General features: G+C 43.7%; 1 protein-coding gene across 2 annotated transcripts in view; it reads left to right on the top strand.

The window, feature by feature from the left end:
• Positions 1-23,413, top strand: part of PDE6A (phosphodiesterase 6A) — a 68,864-nt gene that overhangs the window by 20,156 nt on the left and 25,295 nt on the right. For both annotated transcript variants that reach the window (XM_060146473.1, XM_060146472.1), the window contains 9 exons: positions 1,375-1,449; positions 6,302-6,366; positions 12,204-12,270; positions 16,435-16,482; positions 19,057-19,206; positions 19,781-19,924; positions 21,827-21,892; positions 22,107-22,253; positions 23,150-23,257. In XM_060146473.1, the coding sequence (XP_060002456.1) occupies positions 1,375-1,449; positions 6,302-6,366; positions 12,204-12,270; positions 16,435-16,482; positions 19,057-19,206; positions 19,781-19,924; positions 21,827-21,892; positions 22,107-22,253; positions 23,150-23,257 (870 nt within the window). The remainder of the gene's footprint in view (positions 1-1,374; positions 1,450-6,301; positions 6,367-12,203; positions 12,271-16,434; positions 16,483-19,056; positions 19,207-19,780; positions 19,925-21,826; positions 21,893-22,106; positions 22,254-23,149; positions 23,258-23,413) is intronic.

Here is a 23,413-nt window from a genome sequence, read left to right as displayed (position 1 = left end):
AGAGAGGCACTGGAGGACAGAGGCCTCCTCCGCCAGGCCCAGATTTGACCCAACACAAGCTGTGCAGCTGTGTGTGTGGTAGGAAAACCAGCGGAGAAATAGCAAGGGAGCGCCTGCATGGCTTCCCAGTTTCTTCTCCTGGGGCTGTGTGACCATGCAGAGCCTTTGCCAACGCTCTTCTCTCCTCTCTCTGCCCCTGTCTTTGCTAGTTGTCTTACAGGTGTCATCCTCTCCTATTGGAGCCCAGATATGGGTCTATCCATCCATATTTGGCACCATTGTTTGTCCTTTCTTTCTTATCTGGAAAAAAATTTTTTTCCCTATTACAAAAGCCATAAATTTTATTAGGGAATAATTGCTAAATAAAGTATAATCTCATTCCAATCCCCCAGAGAAAACCAGTTGTTAAGGCTTTGTTGTGAATACTTTGACAGCATTTTCTATATAAACACTGGGGTCACATGATTTATCTATTTTTGTCACCTCACATTTTTTACTCATCAGTGTATCATGGACATCTTTTTAATCAATACCTACACAACAGTAACATCACTGTTACTAGACGTACCATAATTGATTTAATAAGTCCCCTCCTATTGGACACTTAGGTTTTTTCTGATTTTTCACTGCTATAAATGATACTGCAAGAAACATCGTTGCAGCTGTTTGCTCACATGTTTAGCATGTATTAATACTTAAGGTAAATTTCTTAGCCATAGAGTTCCCATTTTCCCTCTCATGTCCCACAGCACAGGGTGTATGAGGGTGCTCCAACCTAACTCCCACTTCTTGGTTATTGATTAGATAGATCCAGTTCTTTTTTTTTTTTTTTAATTTTTTATTTATTTTTTGGCTGTGTTAGATCTTTGTTGCTGCGTGCAGGCCTTCTCTAGTTGCAGCGAGTGGGGGCTACTCTTTGCTGCAGTGCGTTGGCTTCTCATCGCAGTGGCTTCTCTTGTTGTGGAGCACGGGCTGTAGGCGCATGGGCTTCAGTAGTTGTGGCTCGCGGGCTCTAGAGCGCAGGCTCAGTAGTTCTGGTGCAGGGGCTTAGTTGCTCCACGGCATGTGGGATCTTCCCAGACCAGGGATCGAACCCGTGTCCCCTGCATTGGCAGGCGGATTCTTAACCACTGCACCACCAGGGAAGTCCCTAGACAGATCCAGTTCTGATGATATTGATACATCTCAAAGCACAGACATGACTGACATTCTCCAACTCTAGTGAATCTTGTAGCCCTTCCAACCTTTGGTTTCACTGAGCTCTGCCCATCTTCCAGATTTCAGTGATAGATGACTCATACAGGTAGTCTTCTTTTCTTAATCTTTTTCTGATCTACTTTCAAGACACATAATTATTGTTTTTCTCATTCCTAGGAATTTTTTGACGTGTGGCCAGTCCTGATGGGTGAGGCTCCACCCTACTCTGGTCCCAGGACTCCAGATGGAAGGGTAGGTCTCTCTCTAGCCCGTCCAATATGATCAAATGTTTAATGAAATGCAAACGAGTAAGGCACTGTAGGCCCTGCTGAAGTGTCTTTACCACTTCAGTATTTATCTTCTCTGGGTTGGGTTGTCTCCCTTGAAATTATGATAACTCCTCACAATTGCTCAAGCCCTGTAATTTGCAAGGTATTTTAATATCTCACTGGAGTTTCACAATAACCCGGTGGCACTGACAAAGGAGGAATAAATATTCTCATTCCATAGATGAGGAAAGAACTCCAGAAAGATCAAGCAACCTGCTCAAGGATCCACCCAGCAGGAAAACTGTAGACAATTAAAGCTACAAATAACCTTAAAATCTAATCTAAAATGTACAAATTGATAGCCAGAAGGTCAATCCCAGCCAATAGGTAAATGTGTTTGGCTACATACGTTTTTTTAGTTTTTCTTTGCTTTCACTTTAAAACAGTTTTGAATTTGCAACTTAGCACTTAAAAATCAAGGTATTTCTGATAAACATCTAGATTCTCAGTTTCTTTTCAAAAGGTGGCAGATCAGTCAAAACTGGACCCACAGTCCTGCAGGGTAAATTTGATTGGAGCTGAGTAGCGGCCGCCTCCTTGCAACGTGTGGCCTGAACTCTCTAGTTTGCACAGTGCCCCCGACTCCCTCTTGTACACCCCTGGCCTCCTCCTCTCATTTATGTTTCTATCAGGTCTCTCTTGGCACTTCAGTTTGTGACCTCTGGTTTCCTACTATTGCTACATTTTAAAGATGAGGCACAAACACTTTAGAGAAGCTGAAATGAAATGTGTGGGGATGTAAAGATGCAGCAGGGTAAACAGACCCGGCACTCAAATGGCCTATAGAACCTGTAGAATGACAGAATGACTTTAGCTGAGGCCACATACAATAGGTAAGCAGCAGAGTCGTGTCCTGAATTGAGTTTTAGTCCAGCGTGCTTTCCACAAAACCTTCCAGCCTGTCTGAAATGGTATGTCAATTTCTGCTAGGAGGCCTGATTCCCCCCAGCCAACACTAACCCTACCCAAAATAAAGATAAAGGACAGCGTGTGTATGTGTCTGTCCGTGTGTGTGTGTGTGTGTGTGTGTGTGTGTGTGTGACAGACTTTATTTAATCTTAATTCAAAGTCTAGGGATTTAGAATTAACACCCTGGCCTGTGAGCTTCGTATACACACCAGAAAAGATTTCAACGTTGGAATCTAAACTGTCTGTTCTGCTTTACCCAAAATGACCTTTATAACCTGGCACTGTCCAGTTTCAAACTACTCTTTTGCCCACACAATTTCATGATTTCATTTGGGAAGACTGAGTCTTCAAGGCTGACATCATGTGCTGCTGTCAGAAAACTATTTGGGGACGTTTTTCCTTTTTAAGTACAGCTTTTTGTGTTGGCATAGCTGAGATGTTACTACAGAGCTTTTCATCTAATTCACATATGAGCTGGACTTGTTCCTAAAATTTAGAATTCTAGGAACTATATAGAATAGAGATCACCATAGCTTTCAGACACCACCAACTTCAATTAATTTCAGTTTCCCGGGCTGCTTTAATATTCAGCTCTCTGAGTTGAGCCCTGAGGTCAGAGGTCATCTCCAATTCCAGGACAGCCACAGAACTATCAGGCTCTAACTTATCCTTTTGCCTACTAACATCACTCTCACACTTTATCTGCCACATCCACATTAGAAATACAATCTTCATCTGGATTTTGACCAACTAACCTCCCCAAATCTTGGTTCTGAAGTTCCCCCAATGCAACTACACCTCACTTCATCTCCTCTTAAAAATAAAGCGTTCTGTGTGTTTTTTAATTATGAAAAAGGCTAAGTAGACTTCATGGAAAAAAAAAATAGCACTTCTTTTAAAACTGGTATATTTCCATGCATGATGATTTGGCTCTCGCTGTATGTGTCTCTTTCAAAGACCCTGTGTTACAGCGTCAGCTGCTTAGGTGCAAGGTGACAAAGGCATTCATTGATGGCTTGGTTTTGACTTTCCGAAGGCTGGTGAATTCCTACGTGAATATGGCCTTGAAAGCAACTTGGCTGAGCTACAGTGTGTGGAAAAAGTTCTGTTTACCTAAAGCACACTGAACTTTTTGTTGCTTTCTGTGAAAGCAAAATTGATTCTCCTGTGGGTTTGAAAGAAAAAAAGTCCATTTCTCACCTTTCTAAAAGAATCTCATGGAGACCCCTGGGTAGGGCAGTTTACCAGGCCCGGGGAGCCAGCAGCTTCCCTGGGAGAGCAGTGAACAGCCCAGGCCCAAGGACAGATGGCCCTGAAGCAAGAAGGCCATCTCCCCCTCCCAGAAGGAAACAGCTCTACCAAAGTCCCAGCAGATAACAGGGCCACTTTTGATTTCTAGAACCGCCCACAGGATATGACCTCACTGTTTTAAAATGTTCTTACCGCAATGTATTTATATTTATTGAAAAAGTAATACGTGAGCACAGAGAACAGCTCACACCATACAAAAGAGCACAGCACAGAAATCCAGCCTGCCCTGAGGCAGCCACTGTGCCACTGTGAGCGGTCTACCTTTCCCAAATGTCCATGGACATTCCTGGGTGTGTGTGTGTGTGTGTGTGTATATACATACACACACACACACACACACACACACACATTCCACCACCACCACCCTTGACAAGTGTGATGATTCTATTTTGTGCCTTACTTTTCCCACTTAAGTATATTTTGTCATCTTTCCCTATCAGCACAGATACAGCTATTCGCTCTGGAGACATGCAAAGTATCCACTATGCGCAGGAACTCAGTGTGCTTAACCATCTCCAAGTGATAGATATCAGCTATCTCCAGACTTTTTAAAGCAGTCTGGTTGAGAGCCCTAGATGGGGAAAACAATGCTGTTACCTACATTTGGGAATATATCGATAGGATTTATTAGCATATGTAGAATTACTGGGTCAAAGAATATGTGCATTTTAATCTATGAGAGACTGTCTATGCTAACTCTCCAACCATAGTCTCAGAATCATAGCTGGAAGGAGCTTTAGGGATTCCCTAATTCAGTTTTTTAAATTCCCAGATTATCTTTAGAACCCAAGGCTCCCACAGTGGCTGCCTGGGCCAGGGGTGAATGGGGGCAGAGGAGGACAGGACAGGGAGTGAGGGAAAACCAGGAGAGATGCAGGATCTCCATGTATCCAACTCTGCTTCCATTAGGGCGGCATTACTTGCCTCTGCTTTATAGGATTAGGGCCCATGCTTTGTTAGGGAAAAGGGTTCTGCTACTTGACACCAACAACAAACAAACACCACCGATTTTACAGCTGGGGAAACTGAGGCCCAGAAAGGACACATAGTGGAACCAAGACCACAGCCTGAGTCTTTGCACTTTAGCTCTATCCCTAACTCCATTTCATCGTGCTGTGGGGTTCACCTGGTCTTCCCTTGGATGCTTCCTACTGCAGGGAGCTCATACCTACCCTGGAGCAGCCGATGCCATGGGAGCCGCTCTAGAAGGGTTCAATCACTGTAGCTGCTTCCAAGGGTGGGCGTTGAGGAGCAGAGCCTCTCTCTCCCTCGTGAGCCTGAAGAAGGTCACGACTGCCCGTCAACTAGACACCCTTGACTAGGTGAGGAATTTCCCTTTGTGGAGGTTCTGAGTCAAGAGGCCTTGATGGGGCCCAGGTATCAACATTTAAATCTCTAGGGCAATATTTCTCAAAATAACCTGTAGTAGAGGAACAATTTTTTTTTAATTTCCAATTTATCTTGGACTGATACTTTTCAAGATATGATAAAAATCTACTATGCAAAAAGTAAAAATTTTAAAAGACATACAAAACTTGTCTTTTTAAAATTATCAGTTTCAACAGACCTAACCTAACTCAGTCAAATTGCTGTAAAAGTTTCTAAACACTGACTGTCAATTTCTGTTTTTATCTCATCATGGAATAGTAACAAATAGTTTGCAGCCTGGTACCAGTCCAGGGACCACACTTTGAGTAGCCCCCTTTCTAGGTGAGAGTGCTACAGAGAGGAAAACACTATTTTAAGCTGTTAACCTTAAGTGACAGTAGAAAGAGCTCTGAGCACAGGAGTCAGGGGCCAAGGTTCTGGTCCCGGCTTACTGTCTTACTATAAATGAGTCCTTTCCTCTCTCTCGGTCTCAGTTTTCCTATTTGTAAAATGATTATTACTAACCTGCCCATCACGTTCCAATAAGGTAATGGATTTTTCGCTGGAGAGCTAGGGAAAAGGAACCGCCTGCCAGTATCCAACCCTATGTTAGGAAGTCATGGAATTGAACAAGTCTAATTTAAGACAATAGGGGTTTTAATGGTGTAAGGAGGCGGGAGGGACGGAAGAGGTGGAATGTGAGTTGGGAAGCATGAGGGATGATTGGGAAGGCAAGTCTGCAAGAGCTGACGCAGCAAAAAGCAGCTGAGTGGAGGAGTGAAGGAGAAAGGGGGCTGTGACCATGGAGCTGACCCCACATGGAAGATGGCTGGGTTGATGATGATGCTAAATGGGACAGAAGCCTCCTTCCACCTCCCTCTCTCACTAGACTCCACCAGCAATCCTTCTCTCTTTTTCCTTGTATTGAACCCCCGATTCCCTTGGAATCCTATGTCTCTTCCCAGCCCCAGATCCCAGCCCCTGCCTGGCCACTGTGGGCTGGTTCCAAGGAGGAGCACACTGAACCCTGAGAGTCAGCTGAGGACAGTGAGCTCCAGGGGCACTGGGACACGCCCTTAGAAGGTCAGGCTGGTGCTTCTGGAAAACCACAGGGCACAGGGTAAAGAACAAAGCCTTTCTCAAGAACACACTCCTGCTGAAGCACTGTCTCTATCTCTTTTGCCTAGGAAATCAACTTTTACAAGGTCATTGACTACATCCTGCATGGCAAAGAAGACATCAAAGTCATCCCGTAAGTCTCTTCTCAAAACATGTAGAATTGCAGGCACATTATCAGTGTCCAGAAGATACTCAATCCAAGATTGACACTAACCAAACCCAAGAAGGCCACACACTCTGTTCGAGGCAGGGAGAGCAGTAAGGAGGCAATGTGGAAGGGTGGAAAGACCATGCAGTTTGGAAAATGAGGCTGGATTCTGACTCAGCTGCTGTGAGTTCAAGTCCCAAGTCCAGTGTCAATAAGTGGCCTGGGGACTTCCCTGGTGGTGCAGTGGTTAAGAATCCGCCTGCCAGTACAGGGGACATGGGTTTCAGCCCTGGTCTGGGAAGATCCCACATGCCACGGAGCAACTAAGCCCGTGCGCCACAACTACTGAGCCTGTGCCCTAGAGCCCACGAGTCACACAATTGAGTCCACATGCCAACAACTGCTGAAGCCTGCATGCCTAGAACCCGTGCTCCGCAGCAAGAGAAGCCACACAATGAGAAGGCTGCGCACCGCAGTGAAGAGCAGCCCCTGCTCATAGCAACAACAGAAAGCCTGAACACACCAACGAAGACCCAAAGCAGCCAAAAATAAATAAATAAATTTATTAAAAAGTAAATAAATAAGTGGCCGGTTTGGGCCTCTCTATAGAAGGAGGCCATGGTGTCCGATCGCGGCTTTTCAATGATTTTCTATGGAGGCACATCTGGGGCCTAATGCAGAGGGTGAGGCAAAGGCAGGAAGTTGGCAAAGAAAGTGACTCAGCCCCCAAGGAAAGCTTATTCTCTCTCTCTTTTTTTAAAAAATATTTTTTTATTTATTTAGGCTGCCGCAGGTCTTAGCTGTGCCACGCAGGATCTTTAGCTGCAGCATTCGAACTCTTAGTTGAGGCATGCATGCGAATCTAGTTCCCTGACCAGGGATTGAACCCGGGGCCCCTGCATGGGGAGCACATAGTCTTACCCACTGGACCACCAAAGAAGTCCCAGAAAGCTTAGTCTCTAATGTCTTCTTATATGACCTAGGAGGATAATGAAAAGGCAAGAACTCCCAGAGGGTGAGGCCTCCGACCTGCCTGCAGGTGGTGGAGGCTCAAAGGCCATTTTAAGATTTCAACAGTCAAGAACGTTTTTAGTATCAGCTTGTACTTTTTGATCAGTAGAGCACTCTCCAAAACTTAGCTGCCTTGTTACCTATGTGAATCCTCTGTGGGTACCAAGAGCCACCCCACAGTTTTGTCTGAGGCTTGGCTCTCTTTCCCAACTGAACTGCAGACTCCGTGAGGCTGTGATCAGACTCTGTGGGAGAGCCTCACCTTTGGTCTCTTTTCTGGTCCAAATGAAGGGATTTATAGCAGGTCACCTTAATCCTTAAACAGTGGTTGTGAGAGGCCACAACTGTTGCCAAACAATTTTGATAATCCTGTCACTCAGATCACTCAGTTCTCTGGTTCATCTTTTACTGGTTGGGTATAAGAGACTGCTTCAGGTTCCTGAGTTTCTGGGTTCTCTCTGTTCAGTCCTGTTTGCATGAAGACTGAGTCTTTCCTAAACTCGTCTCTTTCTTTTTCTTTTTTTTTCCTTGTCAGCTGCATACTCTGCCACCATTCTGTTTTCTAACCACTTCTCTAGAGGTGCCAGTTTATCAAACTCATTGTCTGTATGCTGAGTCATCACAGATCACAGTTCTCCCCAGTGTCTCACCACTCCTCACCAAGTATCACACCCTTCTAGCCTCTGATAACATCCACCTTGCTGCCTTCTACAGTGTGGCTGTATCCACATTGAATTTAATATAAGTTCTTAGAAGTAACTTAAAGAGATTATACTATGATGCAGCACGGAAACAAAAAGTGCCTTTGAATGGCACAAAAAGCCAGGAAAAAGGTATGAAATATGATAAAAATCTATACCTAAATGCTAAAAGAGCTCTGTTGATATTCATAGAGTAATAATTATAAGTTCAAAAAGTACTGCATTACAGATTAATTGGCAGACTATTATCTTTCTCAGTTGCATATAAGAAACGGTTCTTGGGAATTCCCTGGCCATCCAGTGGTTACGACTCCACGCTTCCACTGTAGGGGGCATTGGTTCCATCCCTGGTAGGGGAGCTAAGATCCTGCAGTCACATAGCACGGCCAAAAAAAAAAAGAAAGAAAAAAACAACCAGTTCTTGTAAGAACTGATGAGTTCTGAGATATACGTAAAGAAATACCATATATCCTATTTACAAGAGAGCTATCTAAAAGATAAGAATGCAGATAGAATGAAAGTAAAAGAATGAACAAAAGATATGCCTTGCAAATGATAATCAAAAGAAAACTGATGTAACTATGTGACTATCAGATAAAAATAGGTCTCAAGGTGCATTATTAGAGGGACTTCCCTGGTGGCGCAATGGTTAGGAATCCACCTGCTAGTACAGGGAACACAGGTTCGAACCCTGGTTGGGGAAGATCCCACATGCCGCGGAGCAATTAAGCCTGTGTGCACAAATACTGAACCTGTGCTCTAGAGCCCACGGGCCACAACTACTGAAGCCCGTGTGCCTAGAGCCCGTGCTCCACAACAAGAGAAGCCACCGCAATGAGAAGCCCACACACTGCAAGAAGAGTAACCCCTGCTCACCACAACTAGAGAAAGCCCGCACGCAGCAACGAAGACCCATAATCTATGGGTAAAAGAAGAAATCAATGGAAATTATGACATATTCTGAAAGAATGAAAATATTACATATCAAAACCAGTGTGATGCAGAAATCATGCTTAAGGTGAAAATTTACAGTCTTAAATATTCATATGAGAAAAGAATACAATATAAAGTAATAAACTCTGTACCCACTTGTATCAGTCGGGGTCCTAGCAGATAATAGGCGTCACATTCAAATTAGGGTAATTCAAGGAGGCTTTACTTATAAAGGGATGAATTATAGAGGTGTGGGTGGAATGAAGGAAACTGAAAGAGAATATGCTAGTAGTGAGGTTGTTGTAAGCATTCCTGGGCCCATAGGAAATTTCTAGAACCTGGACAGAGAAAGTGTCATGTAGAGCAGGGCATCTTGAGAGAAGTGTTGCCTTTCAGTCAAGAGACGCAGCAAACCCAGAGCAACCCTGCCAGGGGAACCCAGGGAAATAAATAGCCTGACCTAACTGTTCTACCTGCCTCTGGTTTTGGCCAGGTCTCCTCATTGGGCTAAATTCAATCAGAAGCTGGAAGGCCAGGCACCCTATTGATGGAGTCCACACAGACCGGCCTCCTGGGACACGGAGGAGCAGGTTGGAGAGCGGATCTGGAGGGTAGACAGAAGCTATCCATCACATCGTCTCAAGAAACTAACAGCAAACAAGCAAATAAATAAACCCTCTCCAAAAGAATAAAGATAAGCCCAGAAATTAATGAAATATTAACAGAATAATGAACAAATGCCAAAAGCTGGTTTCTTGGAGAGATTAACAAAATTGATGAATTTCTGGCAAGACTGAGCAAGAAAAATAGAAAATCAAATGAGCTGTATCAGGAAGGAAAAGGGGGATAACCACAAAGACACAGAAATTAACAAGATAGTAAGAGGATATTATGCCCCAAATATTTTAAAGCTAGATGAAAGAGGCAAATTCCTGCAAAAATAAAACCTACGAAATATAAATCACAAAGAAATAGAATACCACAATAGTCTTATAACAATAAAATACATTAAAACCTTCCCACAAAGACATTCCAGGCCCAGATGCCTTCAGGAGTGAGTTCTACTAAATATTTAAGGAAGAAATAATGCAATTCTCATACAAATTATCCAGGAGACTAGAAAAAGAAGTGGCTAGCATAAACTTGACACCAAAACTCAACAAAGACTGTATGAAAAAAGAAAATTCAGACCAAGCTCACTTGTGAACATAGATGCAAATATGCCAAATAAAATTTTAGCAAATAATAACTAAAAAGGATTATACATCATGACCCAATTGGGTATATTCCAGGAATGCAGGGTTAACATTAGAAAAATGAATAAATACAATCTGCCACGTTAAGAGAAACATGACATAATTATCTCCATAGAGGAGAACTTCCTTAATCTTCTAAAAGCAATTTTTCTTTTAATGTCTGAAAATACTAAGTATTGACAGAGACGTGGAGTAAAGGAAGCTCTAATATACTGCTGATGGAAGTATTAATTGGCATGATCACTTTAGAAAACAGTTTGGTCTTACCTCGTAAAGTTGAAGACATGCACATCTTATGACCCAGGATTTCTACTCCTAGAACTAGCACATGGAATTGAATGCACATATACACCAGAGTGCTGGAAGCAGCAATGCTCATATTAGCCTTGCACTGAGGGAGATGTCCATCAACAGTTGAATGCATAAATTATATGCAACCTTACCAGGGAAAACGGTTGAAGTCAATCAAACAAATGAATTACAGCAACATGAAAACGAAGTCCAATGAAATAATGCATGCACATTGATTCTACCTAAAACAGGTGAAACAGGCTACAGGAAAACAGGCCACAGAAAAGCAAGAATCATAACATTGGGACAATGGTTACGGTTGGGGTTTGGGAGAAGGTTGCGAGTGGCGGGGGATCAGGTCAGGGATTTCCAAGGTACCGACAAGGTTGTTCTTTCTTGTTTTTTTTTTTTTTAATAAATTTATTTATTTATTCTTGGCTGCACTGGGTTTTTGTTGCTGCACACGGGCTTTTCTCTAGTTGTGGCGAGCGGGGGCTACTCCTCCTTGCTGTGCGTGGGCTTCTCATTGCGGTGGCTTCTCTTGTTGCGGAGCATGGGCTCTAGGTGCGTGGGCTTCAGTAGTTGCAGCACACGGACTCAGTAGTTGTGGCACATGGGCTTAGTTGCTCCGCGGCATGTGGGATCTTCCTGGACCAGGGCTTAAATCTGTGTCCCCTGCATTGGCAGGCGGATTCTTAACCGCCGCGCCACCAGGGAAGTGCCAGGTATAATTTCATAGGAGTTCACTTTCAAACAACTGATGAAGTTTTTAATGCATTTTTCCATGTGTGTATATATTTTTTGCAATAAACAAGTAAAAATAATACCCAAAATTGTGATATTGCTGCGTGGGATAAATTAGTATGTAAAGCACCTAGCTTAGTGCTTGGTATGTGGTAGGAGCTCATCCTAGATGGGTTTCCCTCACTCTACATGATATTAAGCTAACTCTCTGTATGTAAGTACTAAATGGAGGGAAATGACGGATCTGTTTTTGCTCAGCAGCCAATAACAATCTGTTGGATGAATTTTGTCTCTTTTATTAGGGAGTCAAACTCAGTGTGAAATTAATAAAACTGATTTATCGTTTTTTTCTCAGTGTCTACATTTGGACATTAAGATGCTTAGCTAAGATTTGGGGCTTGGTCTGGTATAGTAAGTGGGTGCCTGGAGCCACCAGAGAGAAGAGGGAGGGTAAGATCCAGTTTCAAGTTTTTAGTCCAACTGTCCCTACATCAGAAGTTACCACTGGGGGATTCCCTGGTGGCTCAGTGGTTGCGAATCCGCCTGCCAGTGCAGGGGACACGGGTTCGAGCCCTGGTCTGAGAAGATCCCACATGCCGCAGAGCAGCTGGGCCCATGTGCCACAACTACTGAGCCTGCACTCTGGAGCCCGTGAGCCATAACTACTGAAGCCTGTGCGCCTAGAGCCTGTGCTCCGCAGCAGGAGAAGCCATCGCACTGAGAGACCCTTGCACCGCAGCGGGGAGTGGCCCCCCTTGCCGCAACTAGAGAAAGCCCATGCACAGCGACAAAGACCCAATGCAGCCAATTAATTAATTAATTAATTAATTAATTTAAAAAATCTATTTAAAAAAAAAGAAGTTACCACTGTCATTGGCCTTTACAGGAATCCACCTCCGGACCATTGGGCTTTAGTGAGCGGCCTTCCCACTTACGTTGCCCAAAATGGCCTGGTAAGTAATACAACTTTGAAGGGGGAGAGTTTTGAATCAGGTGGAAAGGTGAAGGGATTTCAGATCAAGAGAGTGGGAAAAACGATGGGAAGTGTGTATCTCTAAAAGCCCGGTTCTCCCATTTCTCAATTCACTCGATGGTTGGTCCAAGGGGATGTGCAGAGAATTGACATTTGAAGAAATATGAAATACACAGAGAAAGAACCCTCAGATGGAAAGGTGCACAGTCTCAGTGACAACTAAAGATACTTACGCAAATGTCAGGGATAAAGTCACAAGTGGCTGGTCCACCAGGCTCACCACAGAACAAGTCCCAGCCTCTCATCCCAGAGACTTAGTTGCCACTCCCAACACCCCCCCAACCCCGTCCCTGCCACATTTCCAGCCACACAGCAGAGCTCAAATGCTCTATCTCCCCCCATGCCCTACCCGCTTGGGGTGCAGGGTAGAGTGACAGTATCCCCTACCCTAGAGAGAAGGGTCATAGCTGCACATCACCCCAATATTTGAGCCTGCTTCTCTCTGTATGCTTCCCCAGGCACACACACTACACAGTGCTGTTCATGTATCAGGGTGTTTATTTATTGGGCATTTTCTATGTGCCAGGTGCTGTGGTTGGCTCTGGGGATACAATGATAGATGAATCAAATAGTTTCTGTTCTGAAGCTCATCATCAAATGGGAGATATCTTTATGAACAGATACTTAGACTATAATGTGATAAGGCCAGATAGAGACGTACATGGTACATTCTATGAACACAAAGTAGGAAGCATCTAAACCAGCTTTACTTGCCAGAGTGTTTTGGTCTGAGTTTTAAAATAAATAGGGGTTAGGCAGGTGGGGCAGGAAAGGGGATTGCAGGTGGAGGAAGCAACATGGGCAAACAACTAGGGCTTGGAGGTTTGAAGCGACACAGAGTGTGCAGTTCCGTGTTGCTGGAGTATTAGGTTTGAGACAGGAAGATGGCAAGAGATGAGGCTTGAGAGGGAGGGAGGGGCCAGATCACAGTAGCCTTGGACGCCAGGTCAAGAGGGTGGAAACTTAATCTACAGGCGATGGGTTTTTAAGCAAGAGGTTGGCACAATGAATTTTCATTTTAGAAAGGAAACTCTGAACGCTCCCTAGAAAATAGATCTGAAGGGACTAAGACTGGAAGCAGAGCGAAAAGTGTGTTCTTATAAACAAGAGATGAAGAACATCTCAACAAAGGCAAAGGCAGTAAAGAACACTAACTGTCTTCATTGCTAACAGCCATGGAGTGCTTATGATGAGCCAGGCAGTGAATACATTTGCTCATTCAATACTTATGACTCAGACAGAGACGAGGTGGAGAGAGGGAGATCAGGGCTCAGATCTAAGACTGAAAGGGCTTTGTGATTGGTTGTGAGCAGAGAGGGAGGGAGAGAAGGACCAAAGCCAATTTCAGGCTTCTAGATTGGACAGATAATGCTGCCACCAGGCTTGGATGTAAGATGCTGAGATCACTTTCAGACAAGGTGCAACAGAGACTTTTTTCAGAAGCAAGTGTCCAGCAAGCAGCTAAAGAGATGACTCTGATGCTGTGGAGCAAGAGGACGGATGGAGATAGAGATTTGTGTCAACAAAAGGTAGAGATCTGTACTGACTACACTACAGACCCTATGATAGTATATCTGGTCCTTGACCACTTTGCTCCTAGGAGCAAATGGTACTTGAAACCATGAGTGCGGATGAAGTCACCAGGGAGAGTGAGGGAGACTCGGGGTAGAATACTAGAGGATGCCAGCATTTAAAGATTGGGTGGAGGAAGAAGAGTGTGTGAAGGAGAATCAGAAGAAAGGTTCAGAGGTGTCTGGAGGCCCAGGAGAGGGTAGTGTCATGGAAACCAAAAAAGTAGAAAGTTTCAACAAAGAGAGAGAATAACAAATGCAGCAAAAGTGATCCAGTGAGATAAGAACCAAAAACTCCCATTGGGCTTGGCAGTTAGGAGGTCATTGATGGCCCTGATGAGAGCAGTCTTGGTGGCAAGGTGGAGGAAGAAACCAGCAGGTGGTCTGCTGAGGTGTGGATGGGTAATGAGAAGGTAGAAAATGCAAGAGAAGGAGGAGAAAACCTGATGGTCACTACAAAGACCACATTGGGCCAAGGGAGGATTTTGTTTTCAAGGTTGGGAGAGAACCAAGCATGCCCATGGACTGAAGCTAAAGAGCCCTCAGAGAGGTTAGAAATCAGGAGAGAACAATAGCAACTGATGGAATTGGCCCAAGGAGAAGCCAGAGGCGTGGTACAGTGGGTGGGTAGTCTTGAACAGGAGCAGGGACAGCTCATCCTCTCAGACAACAGAATGGTCTGATCTACTGGGATAGGCAGGGTCAAAGCAAGCTCACATGGTACCTTTTTGAGAACTAGAAAAAGGTGTACCTTCTTGATGGATGAAAAGAGAAAGGCTAGGGCCATTGTTCTGAAACTCAAGAACAGGCTGGATTTCAACTCCCAGTCACCCCCTCAGTCAGATGCCTTTGTGCAGTGCACATGCTACGCAACTGTATACAGTGGCCCCATAGGCAGGACTCTGGAGGGATCAGATAAGTGTTATCTGCATGATAGGGTAAACTGGTCCAGTTTTCAGGAGAGGAACCTTGCAATATAAATACAACCAGAGCTACAGCACCTCTTACTTCTTCATTTGCTGTGAAGTTTACAGCACAAGGAAAAACTCCTTCCTGACAAAACAAATATAATTGATTCAAAGATGTTTAGAGTGGTATTATTTACATTAATTAAAAAAACTGGACATAACCAAATACTCAACAAAAGGGGGCAAGAAAATGGGACACCTTACTATAAAACTACAGTCATCAAAACAGTATGGTACTGGCACAAAGAACAGGAGAGAAAGCCCAGAAATACGCCCATACATCATCATACATCACTGTTGTATGATCAATTAATCTACAACAAAGGAGGCAAGAATATACAATGGAGAAAAGAAAGTCTCTTCAATAAGTGGTGCTGGGAAAACTGGACAGCTACATCTAAAAGAATGAAATTAAAACATTCTCTAAAACCATATACAGAAATAAACTCTAAATGGTTTAAAGACCTAAATGTAAGATCAGACACTATCAAACTCCTAGAGGAAAACATAGGCAGAACACTCTCTGACATAAATCGCAGCAAGATCTTTTTGGATCCACCCCCTAGAGAAATGAAAACAAAAATAAACAAATGGGACCTCATTAAACTTAAAAGCTTTTGCACAGGTAAGATAACCATAAACAAAACGAGAAGACAACACACAGAATGGGAGAAAATATTTGCAAACGAAGCGACCAACAAGGGATTAATCTCCAAAATTTACAAAGAGCTCATGCAGCTCTATATCAAAAAAAAAAGACAACACAATCAAATAAATAGGCAGAAGATCTAAATAGACATCTCTCCAAAGAAGACATACAGATGGCCAAAAAGCACATGAAAAGATGTTCAATATCACTAATTATTAGAGAAATGTAAATCAAAATTACGATGAGGTATCACCTCACTCTGGTCAGAATGGCCATCATCAAAAAAAAAATGATACAAATGAACTTATAAACAAAACAGAAACAGACTCACAGACTTAGAAAACAAACTTATGGTTACCAAAGGGGAAAGGTGCGGGGGGTAGGGATAAATTAGGAGGTTGGGATTAATATAGATACACTACAATATATAAAATAGACAATCAACAAGGACCTACTGTATAGCACAGGGAACTCTACTCAATGCTCTGTAATAACCTATATGGGAAAAGAATCTGAAGAAGAATAGGTATATGGATATGTATAACAAAAAAATAAATAAAAGGTGAATGAGATATGAAAAAAGCTAACATTAAAAAGAAGAAAATGGGACACTATACAGCTATTAATAACAACAAATTGTAGCCTTAACTTTTTCAAAGCTTGGAAATGACTCAGAAGTGAAGCAAATGGTAAGAAGCCATGTTTATAAGGCAGTTTTCCTGTTTGGTAGCCTCAGTTAATAATTCAAAACCATCTTAATCATGTCTACCTGATGAAAAGAATGTGAATGCCTTGGATAAGGACGTGATATTTCTGAAAATATCATGCCCATTGCCCTCAATGGGTACTCTATCAAGTCTAATCATAACTCCATTATTCCTCTTCATGGCTTTCAGATTTGCAACATCATGAATGCACCTGCAGAGGACTTTTTTGCATTCCAGGTAAGTTATTTTTTATTTACTCTCTCAGTCATATGATATTTTTCCCCCCAAAGAGGATTCAAATACATTAGAATCCATCTACTTTATTGGGAAGCAGTCTCAACAAAGCAAAAATGTGAGTGCAAAAAAGTCATGTGCCCATGGAAGTGGGGAGAGAGCTAATTTGGTAAATCCAAGGTCCCATTTGGTTTCAAGGTTTACACCCTTTGCTTTCTGGCCTCAGGACCTTTGCTTATGCTGTTCTCTCCCTTACTACCATCTCTTGTCCAAATCCCCTTTGCCCTTCAATGATAACCCCAAATGCTATGAAACTTCTATGAAGTTTTATTCTGCTTCCCCTGGCTGAGTATCATTTCTGTCTCCTTAGGATTATCATGGAATGTTGTTTAGTATTCCATTTGATTTTGTTTGTTTGTATTTTTAAAAAATGTTTGCAGAGGGCACGCTCTGGGCCAGGCATGGGCACAATGCTACACCAGCTACAGAGGTGGACCAGACAGGCATGGTCTTTGTCTTCAGGGAGCTCATGATCATATGGGGAAAGAGGCATGTGGAGTGCTGATCAGGACAATAGCAGAGGGACAGAGGAGGGACTCTCCCAAGGGGGGCTTGACTTCATCTGGGAAGAGTCAAGGAACGTGTCCCTGAGAAATTATGTTTGGGCAGTAAAGAAAGGAGAGAGGATTGCAGGAAAGAGAGGGCTTGTTGGAAGGAACCAGAGTAGACCAATGAGACTAAGGGGAGACTGGCAGGATGAAACTCTAGAGAGGTAGACACAGGCCAGGTCACACAGGGCCTGGAAGGCCACGCCAAGGAGTTTGGCTTTCTTACTCTATTTCCCTTACATCATCTTTCATGATCCTTCCTTGTCTTTTAGATTAATTCCTCTTGGCAAAATATAGGCTTCCTTTGGTCAAAGGTCGGGGCTTACCTTTCTTAACATGTGCAGCTCTGGGTGCCCTGTCAATATTTCTTGAGTTTAGCATGCTAGGTGTATGAAAACCAAATAATGAGCAGTCAGGAAATAATTAAGAAGGAAATAAAAATGGCTCATAGCAAAATTAGTGGGTTTTTTTTTTTTTTTTTTTTTTACTCCTTAAATAACATTATGAAAGACCTTAGAGAGAATATCCTTCCAAGGTTAAAATCGTATGCCTTGTGTTGTGATGTTGACCACATCAGTGTGACAAGGCAAATTGTTGCTGAGAGTTGCTAATCTGATTATAACCACAACAGAACTTGATCTTTACCCAAGTCATCTGATTAACTGTAGTTTACTCACTTTAATAAATAAAGTCTAATCTCGTTTTTAGATTCCAGTCTTCTGTCTCCAACTCTTCCTCCACAAAGTAGCCTGAGTGATTTTTAAAAGAAAAACATAAGTTGCATCAAGTAACTTTGCTCCTTAAAAATGTTTAATACTAAAAAAAAAAAAATGTTTAATGCTTTCCCATTTCACTTTTATTCACTTCCAATAAAATCTGCTTCTTTATCATGGCCTTCAGAGAGGCTGACATAGAAAAGGTTAGGGAGAGAGCTGGGAACTTGAATTCAAGTTTCCTGACTGACAGCTCTATGCTCTTTGGACTGTATTCTACATCCCTCTGAAGTCATTCTCCTACCAGGTGCTGAGTTCAAGTGCTACTTAAATAATAATAATTATCATCTCGCCCCCTTTAAAATCTTGGAACTTTCGAGCTAGAAGACTCTCCAACTCCAGGAAGCCTTCCTTGACTTCCTTCCCTCCTCTGGCTCCCAAAGTACCTTGCAGAACTTCCCACATGCAGTGTGATTGCCTGTTTACCTTCCAGATGTGAGCAACCTGAGGACAACACCTCTGCCTTATTTTTCTTGGTTCTCCCATCTTCTAGCTCAGGTTCTTGTACATTGTAAAATACTTGACAAATCTTCAATGAATCAGTGGAAAAAAGGCTAGAAATTGTCTAGTTATCCCCATTTTATAAATGATGAAAGTGAGGCTCAGAGAGATGGGAAATGACTCACAAATGGTACCTTATGATTGACCAAGATATTTCACTTCTATTTTCTCAATTGTTCCATGAGTACATACTCTTACTACCAACCCCATCTATAAATGAGAAAATTGAGGCTCACAGAGATAAAATGACATGCCAAAAGGAACACAGAAAGGCAGGTCGGGAGGCAAAAGGTACAGGTTATATCCAGTTTACTAGTTCAAAGTCACAAGCATCACCAACATGGCCCCTTTTAAGCCAGTCCCCTGCAATTAGCTCCTGTATCTGAAAGGGAAACACTACCTCCCTGGTCTGTTTGTTTGCATCATTAGATCCCCAATACACAACTCGTTGCCTGGCACATGATGGCCCTGACATGTTGGGGATGAAAACAGTATAGCTTTCTGGCTTACGGCGCTCCCACCAGATGGGCAACCTGCTCATGGCATTTGGCGACTAAAATCACGCAAAGCCCAACAAGGTCTAACCTCTTGCCACCCCCTCAGCCAATCAGGGTCATAATGCAGCATGAAGTCCATTACAGATGCCTCTGCAGCCTGGTACCTGAAGCAAACTTACTCTGGCTCTTCTCTTGCAGAAAGAGCCTCTGGATGAGTCCGGATGGACGATTAAAAATGTCCTTTCTATGCCAATTGTGAACAAGAAGGAAGAAATTGTTGGGGTGGCCACGTTTTACAATCGCAAAGATGGGAAACCCTTTGATGAAATGGATGAGACCCTCATGGAGGTACGGTTTTTGAGGAGGCCCCTAGACGTGGTATTCAGAGTCGGCTCACCAACGAACTTGGCTCCCAGAGCCGCATGGTGGGGCCCTTGTGTGCTGCTGCCCCAGCTCAGGAGGGGTGGGAGCTCACCTTGTAGACGCTTTCCTGAATCAACATTTATTCTCTTTGCTCTCCCTTCTGCACTGCAGCAGTTGTCAGAGAAATCTATATTCCCTTTTTTAAAAATTAATAAACTTTACCTTTTAGAGAAGCTTTAGGTTCCCAGCGAAATTGAGCAGAAAGTACAGAGAGTTCACTTATATCCCATGTCCCCACATACACACAACACATTCCGTTTTTGTGAAATGATTAGACATCAGGATGGCGTTTCACGTGTGTTAGAGCTTTACTCAAAGTGCATTCCCATCCATTATTTCATCTAATCCTAACAACATCTCTTTGAGGAGGGCAGCACACAGCTAATCAAACCCATTTTGTAGCTGAGCAAATGGAGGTTTACAGAGTCTTGCCCTAAGTTACAGAGGCAGGATCAAACCTGGATGTTCTGCCTCTGATTCTTCCTTTCCTTCCTTTCAGTCTTTGACTCAATTCCTGGGCTGGTCTGTCTTAAATCCTGACACTTATGAGTCAATGAACAAACTTGAAAACAGGAAGGATATTTTCCAAGACATGGTGAAATATCATGTGAAGTGTGACAATGAAGAAATCCAGAAAATCTTGGTGAGTAGTGTTTTCTTCCTGTTTCTACTCTAGAAATGGCTGCTATGGGGACAGCTGTCCCTTGCAGGGTTACCTCAGTCTTAGAACCAGACCTTGGATTAACAGCTCTAGAAACTCCATTTTTCTCTGTGCTCAGGGCTAACATGGTACTAGAGATGGAGTCACCAACCACAGTCCCTACTCTGAGAGGAAGCTCGATCTGAGAGACCAATGGACAATGGTCAGTTGCTCAGAGCATCCCTCCATGAGGTCAGCTCACTTAGAAGACTCAATCTTTCTGAGCAAAGAAATAGTTCAGAAGGGGGTTAGATGTTTGTAGGAAGCCCTCACATAGTTTCATCACTGTATAGTATATAAGGTAATTTCACACTTATGATGCTTACAATAGCCCAGTAAGGTGGGCAGGGAAAGGATTTGGTTTTTTTGGCCGTGCCACATGGCATGTGGGATTGTAGTTCCCTGACCAGGGATCGAACCCACGCCCCCTGCATTGGAAGCTCGGAGTCTTAACCACTGGACCGCCAGGGAAGTCCCAGGGTAAGAATTTTTACTCCCATTGTAGAGATGAAGAAATTGAGCCCCAGAAGGGGGAAGTAATTTGTCCCCAAATCCCCAAAGCTCGTTAAATAGGTCTCATTTAACATTCAGGATAATGAGCAAATTATCACTGTGCTGAAAGGGCTGCCTTGGGAGATAGTGAGCACCCCATCATGAGAGGTATCTAAGCATAGGCTGAGTGATCATATATCAGGGAAGCTATAGGGGAAAATCCCACCTGGGTGGGAAATTGGATGACAGGCTTTCAAAGATATGTGAGAATCAGTGATCCACCATTCCTGGGATTTTGGTCTCAAAGAGATCAAGATTTTAGAAGTAAACAGAATTAGCCAAACGGCATTGGATATGATGCCCAGCTGAGTTCCCAAGACTTTGGTTTATACACTGCACAAGTTGAAACAACATAAACCAATGTTTTCAGAGGGCATTTCTTAAGCTGGGAAGATACAACAAATTTGATCATTTTGATCCCAATAGCTGATAAAGCCAAAGGAGAAAACAGCCAGTATGGATGAACTGACCCATGGTTTGCTTGTCTCAGTCCATAATTTTAAGCCAAATGATGGATACGGAAACCCTATGGAGGCGTAGCTTCAGTGAACCAGTTAAAAGTTAATAGACTATACTCTAGATCAAGAAATCCGAAACCAGTTATTGGGTCCAGGTTCCCCCCTCCTGTAGCACATGGGGAAACAGGCCCAGAGAGGGAAGGAACTTGTCTCAAGTCACACAGTAAGTGAGAGGAAGAGCCAGGACCATGAGCAAGGACTCCAGACCCCCAGTCAGCGATAATAACAATATCAACAACAGCATTACTTAATTTTAGCACTTACTGTGTGATTTACTCGGTGAAATACTCGGTGATTTACATGCATTATTTAATTTAGTTGCATATATGTTTTTGGAAATGACTTTGCATAAGGGAATTTCCCTGGCAGTCCAGTGGTTAGGACTCTGCGCTTCCATTGCAAGGGGCATCGGTTCGATCCCTGGTCTGGGAGCTAAGAATCCACGTTTAAAAAAAAAAAAAAAAAAGACTTTGCATCATCTAATTTTAACTTGCCAGTTAAGTACTTTTATTATCCCCATTTTACAAATGAGGAAATGGGAGATCCAAGCCAGTAACTGGCAGAGCTCGAATATGCACGAACGGCTCCATGGCTCCAAAGCCCATGACCTTGAATTTACTTGTCAATAAATGTTGAATGACAGCCTCTCTGAGTTGGTAGCTCTGTTGCAAGAACTTTGGTGGAAGAAGAAAAAAGGAAATGCAAAAGTAGAGATACATTTAGACCTTAGATGTAGTAAACTAATTCTTTTCTCTGCTATTTCGGGCCCCGGCAGAAAACCAGAGAAGTGTATGGGAAGGAGCCGTGGGAATGCGAGGAAGAAGAACTGGCTGAGATCCTGGTGAGCTGGGCAGCAGCGCTGGCCCTGACCGGTTACAAGCGCAGGGTGTGCCCCAAGCATGGGCGGGAGTGTCTCTGCCAAGCATGACCCTTGCCACCCTGCTCTGATCCTTCCGGCGGACTCGGGATAGGGACAGGGCTTGGGTGGGGGGGATAGGAGAGGGACCCAGGAACTCTTCATGTGTCCCAGTCACTTGACTCCATGTTTCACACAGCAAGAACAGCTGCCAGATGCAGAGAAATATGAAATTAATAAATTCCACTTCAGCGACCTGCCCCTGACGGAACTGGAGCTGGTGAAATGTGGAATACAGATGTACTATGAGCTCAGAGTGGTGGATAAATTTCACATTCCTCAGGAGGTAAGGTCGAAACAAACGTTTGATTTCCCTTTTTCTTTTCCCTGTTTCTTTTTTGCTTGCTTTAAAAAAAAAAAACCTCAATCTGTAAACTGCCTTAAAAAGAGTGTACCCTCAGCTTTTAGGATTTAAAGCATTAGTCACATCGCACAGATGCGTCATTTATCAGAAAACAGACACATGGTTCCTCTGAACTGTGGTGTCTCTCAAGGTGGGTATTGAGGCACTGAGTTCTGAAGACTATGGATAAATGGGACGCCAAAAGAGGTCCTACAGTCAAACAGAGTGGGAAAAGTGGGTTAAATCCATTTAAACAGGACTTTTTCCCCTGCAGAATTCCTTAGGTGTGCTGTGCATCTAGGGGGACGGGGATGGACAAAAAGGTGGGGGTGGGGGATATATCGCGTGCAGAATTTCCCAGACTTCTTTGATTAAAGCAGCTGTTCTAAATGTGTTGCCCCAAGGCACATCAGCATCACCTGAAAACGGATCAACACGGGCGCATGGGCACGCGCGCCCCCCCATCCCCCCCCACCACACACCCACACTCCTAGCTGTAAGGAATCAGAAACTGTTTTCACAAGGCCTCCCCACAGCCCGGAGCGATTCAGACGTGCACTCAAGTCTGAGAACCACTGATGTAAAGACCCCTTTGATTTTTCTCCCGTACAGTTCCTTTAAGCTTCTCCCAGGGCCTTGTTTCATAACCACGTCCACTGTCATAGTACCTAGCAGTCTGCAGAGTGCTCTCACAGCCTTATTGCCTCTATTGCTAGTTCCCACACGTGGTCCAGGGCGGGGGCTGGAGCATCTGGGGTTCAGCAGGCAGCATCCCCACCACCATCACCCCCGAGCCTTGGCGCAATGCTGCTTCCTCACTGATGTGCATGTGTTCGCAGGTTCTGGTGCGGTTCATGTATTCCCTGAGTAAGGGCTACCGCAGGATCACCTACCACAACTGGCGGCACGGCTTCAACGTGGGGCAGACCATGTTCTCCTTGCTGGTGGTACGACGGTGGCGGCATCTGGGCGGCTTGGTGGGTGGGACCGCGGGCGGCTGCGAGCTCCCGCCACACTGGGACGACTTCGTGCAGCTCCCCTAGCAGCAGCAGCATCATTCTTCTACTTACTGCTTTTTTTAAAAAAATGCAAAAAGAGTACAT

Source organism: Lagenorhynchus albirostris, chromosome 3 (assembly GCF_949774975.1).
Source record: "Lagenorhynchus albirostris chromosome 3, mLagAlb1.1, whole genome shotgun sequence".
In the NCBI taxonomy this organism is placed as follows: Eukaryota; Metazoa; Chordata; class Mammalia; order Artiodactyla; family Delphinidae; genus Lagenorhynchus; species Lagenorhynchus albirostris.
Note: the sequence above shows the minus strand (reverse complement) of the source record. Positions and strands in the feature narration are given on the sequence as shown.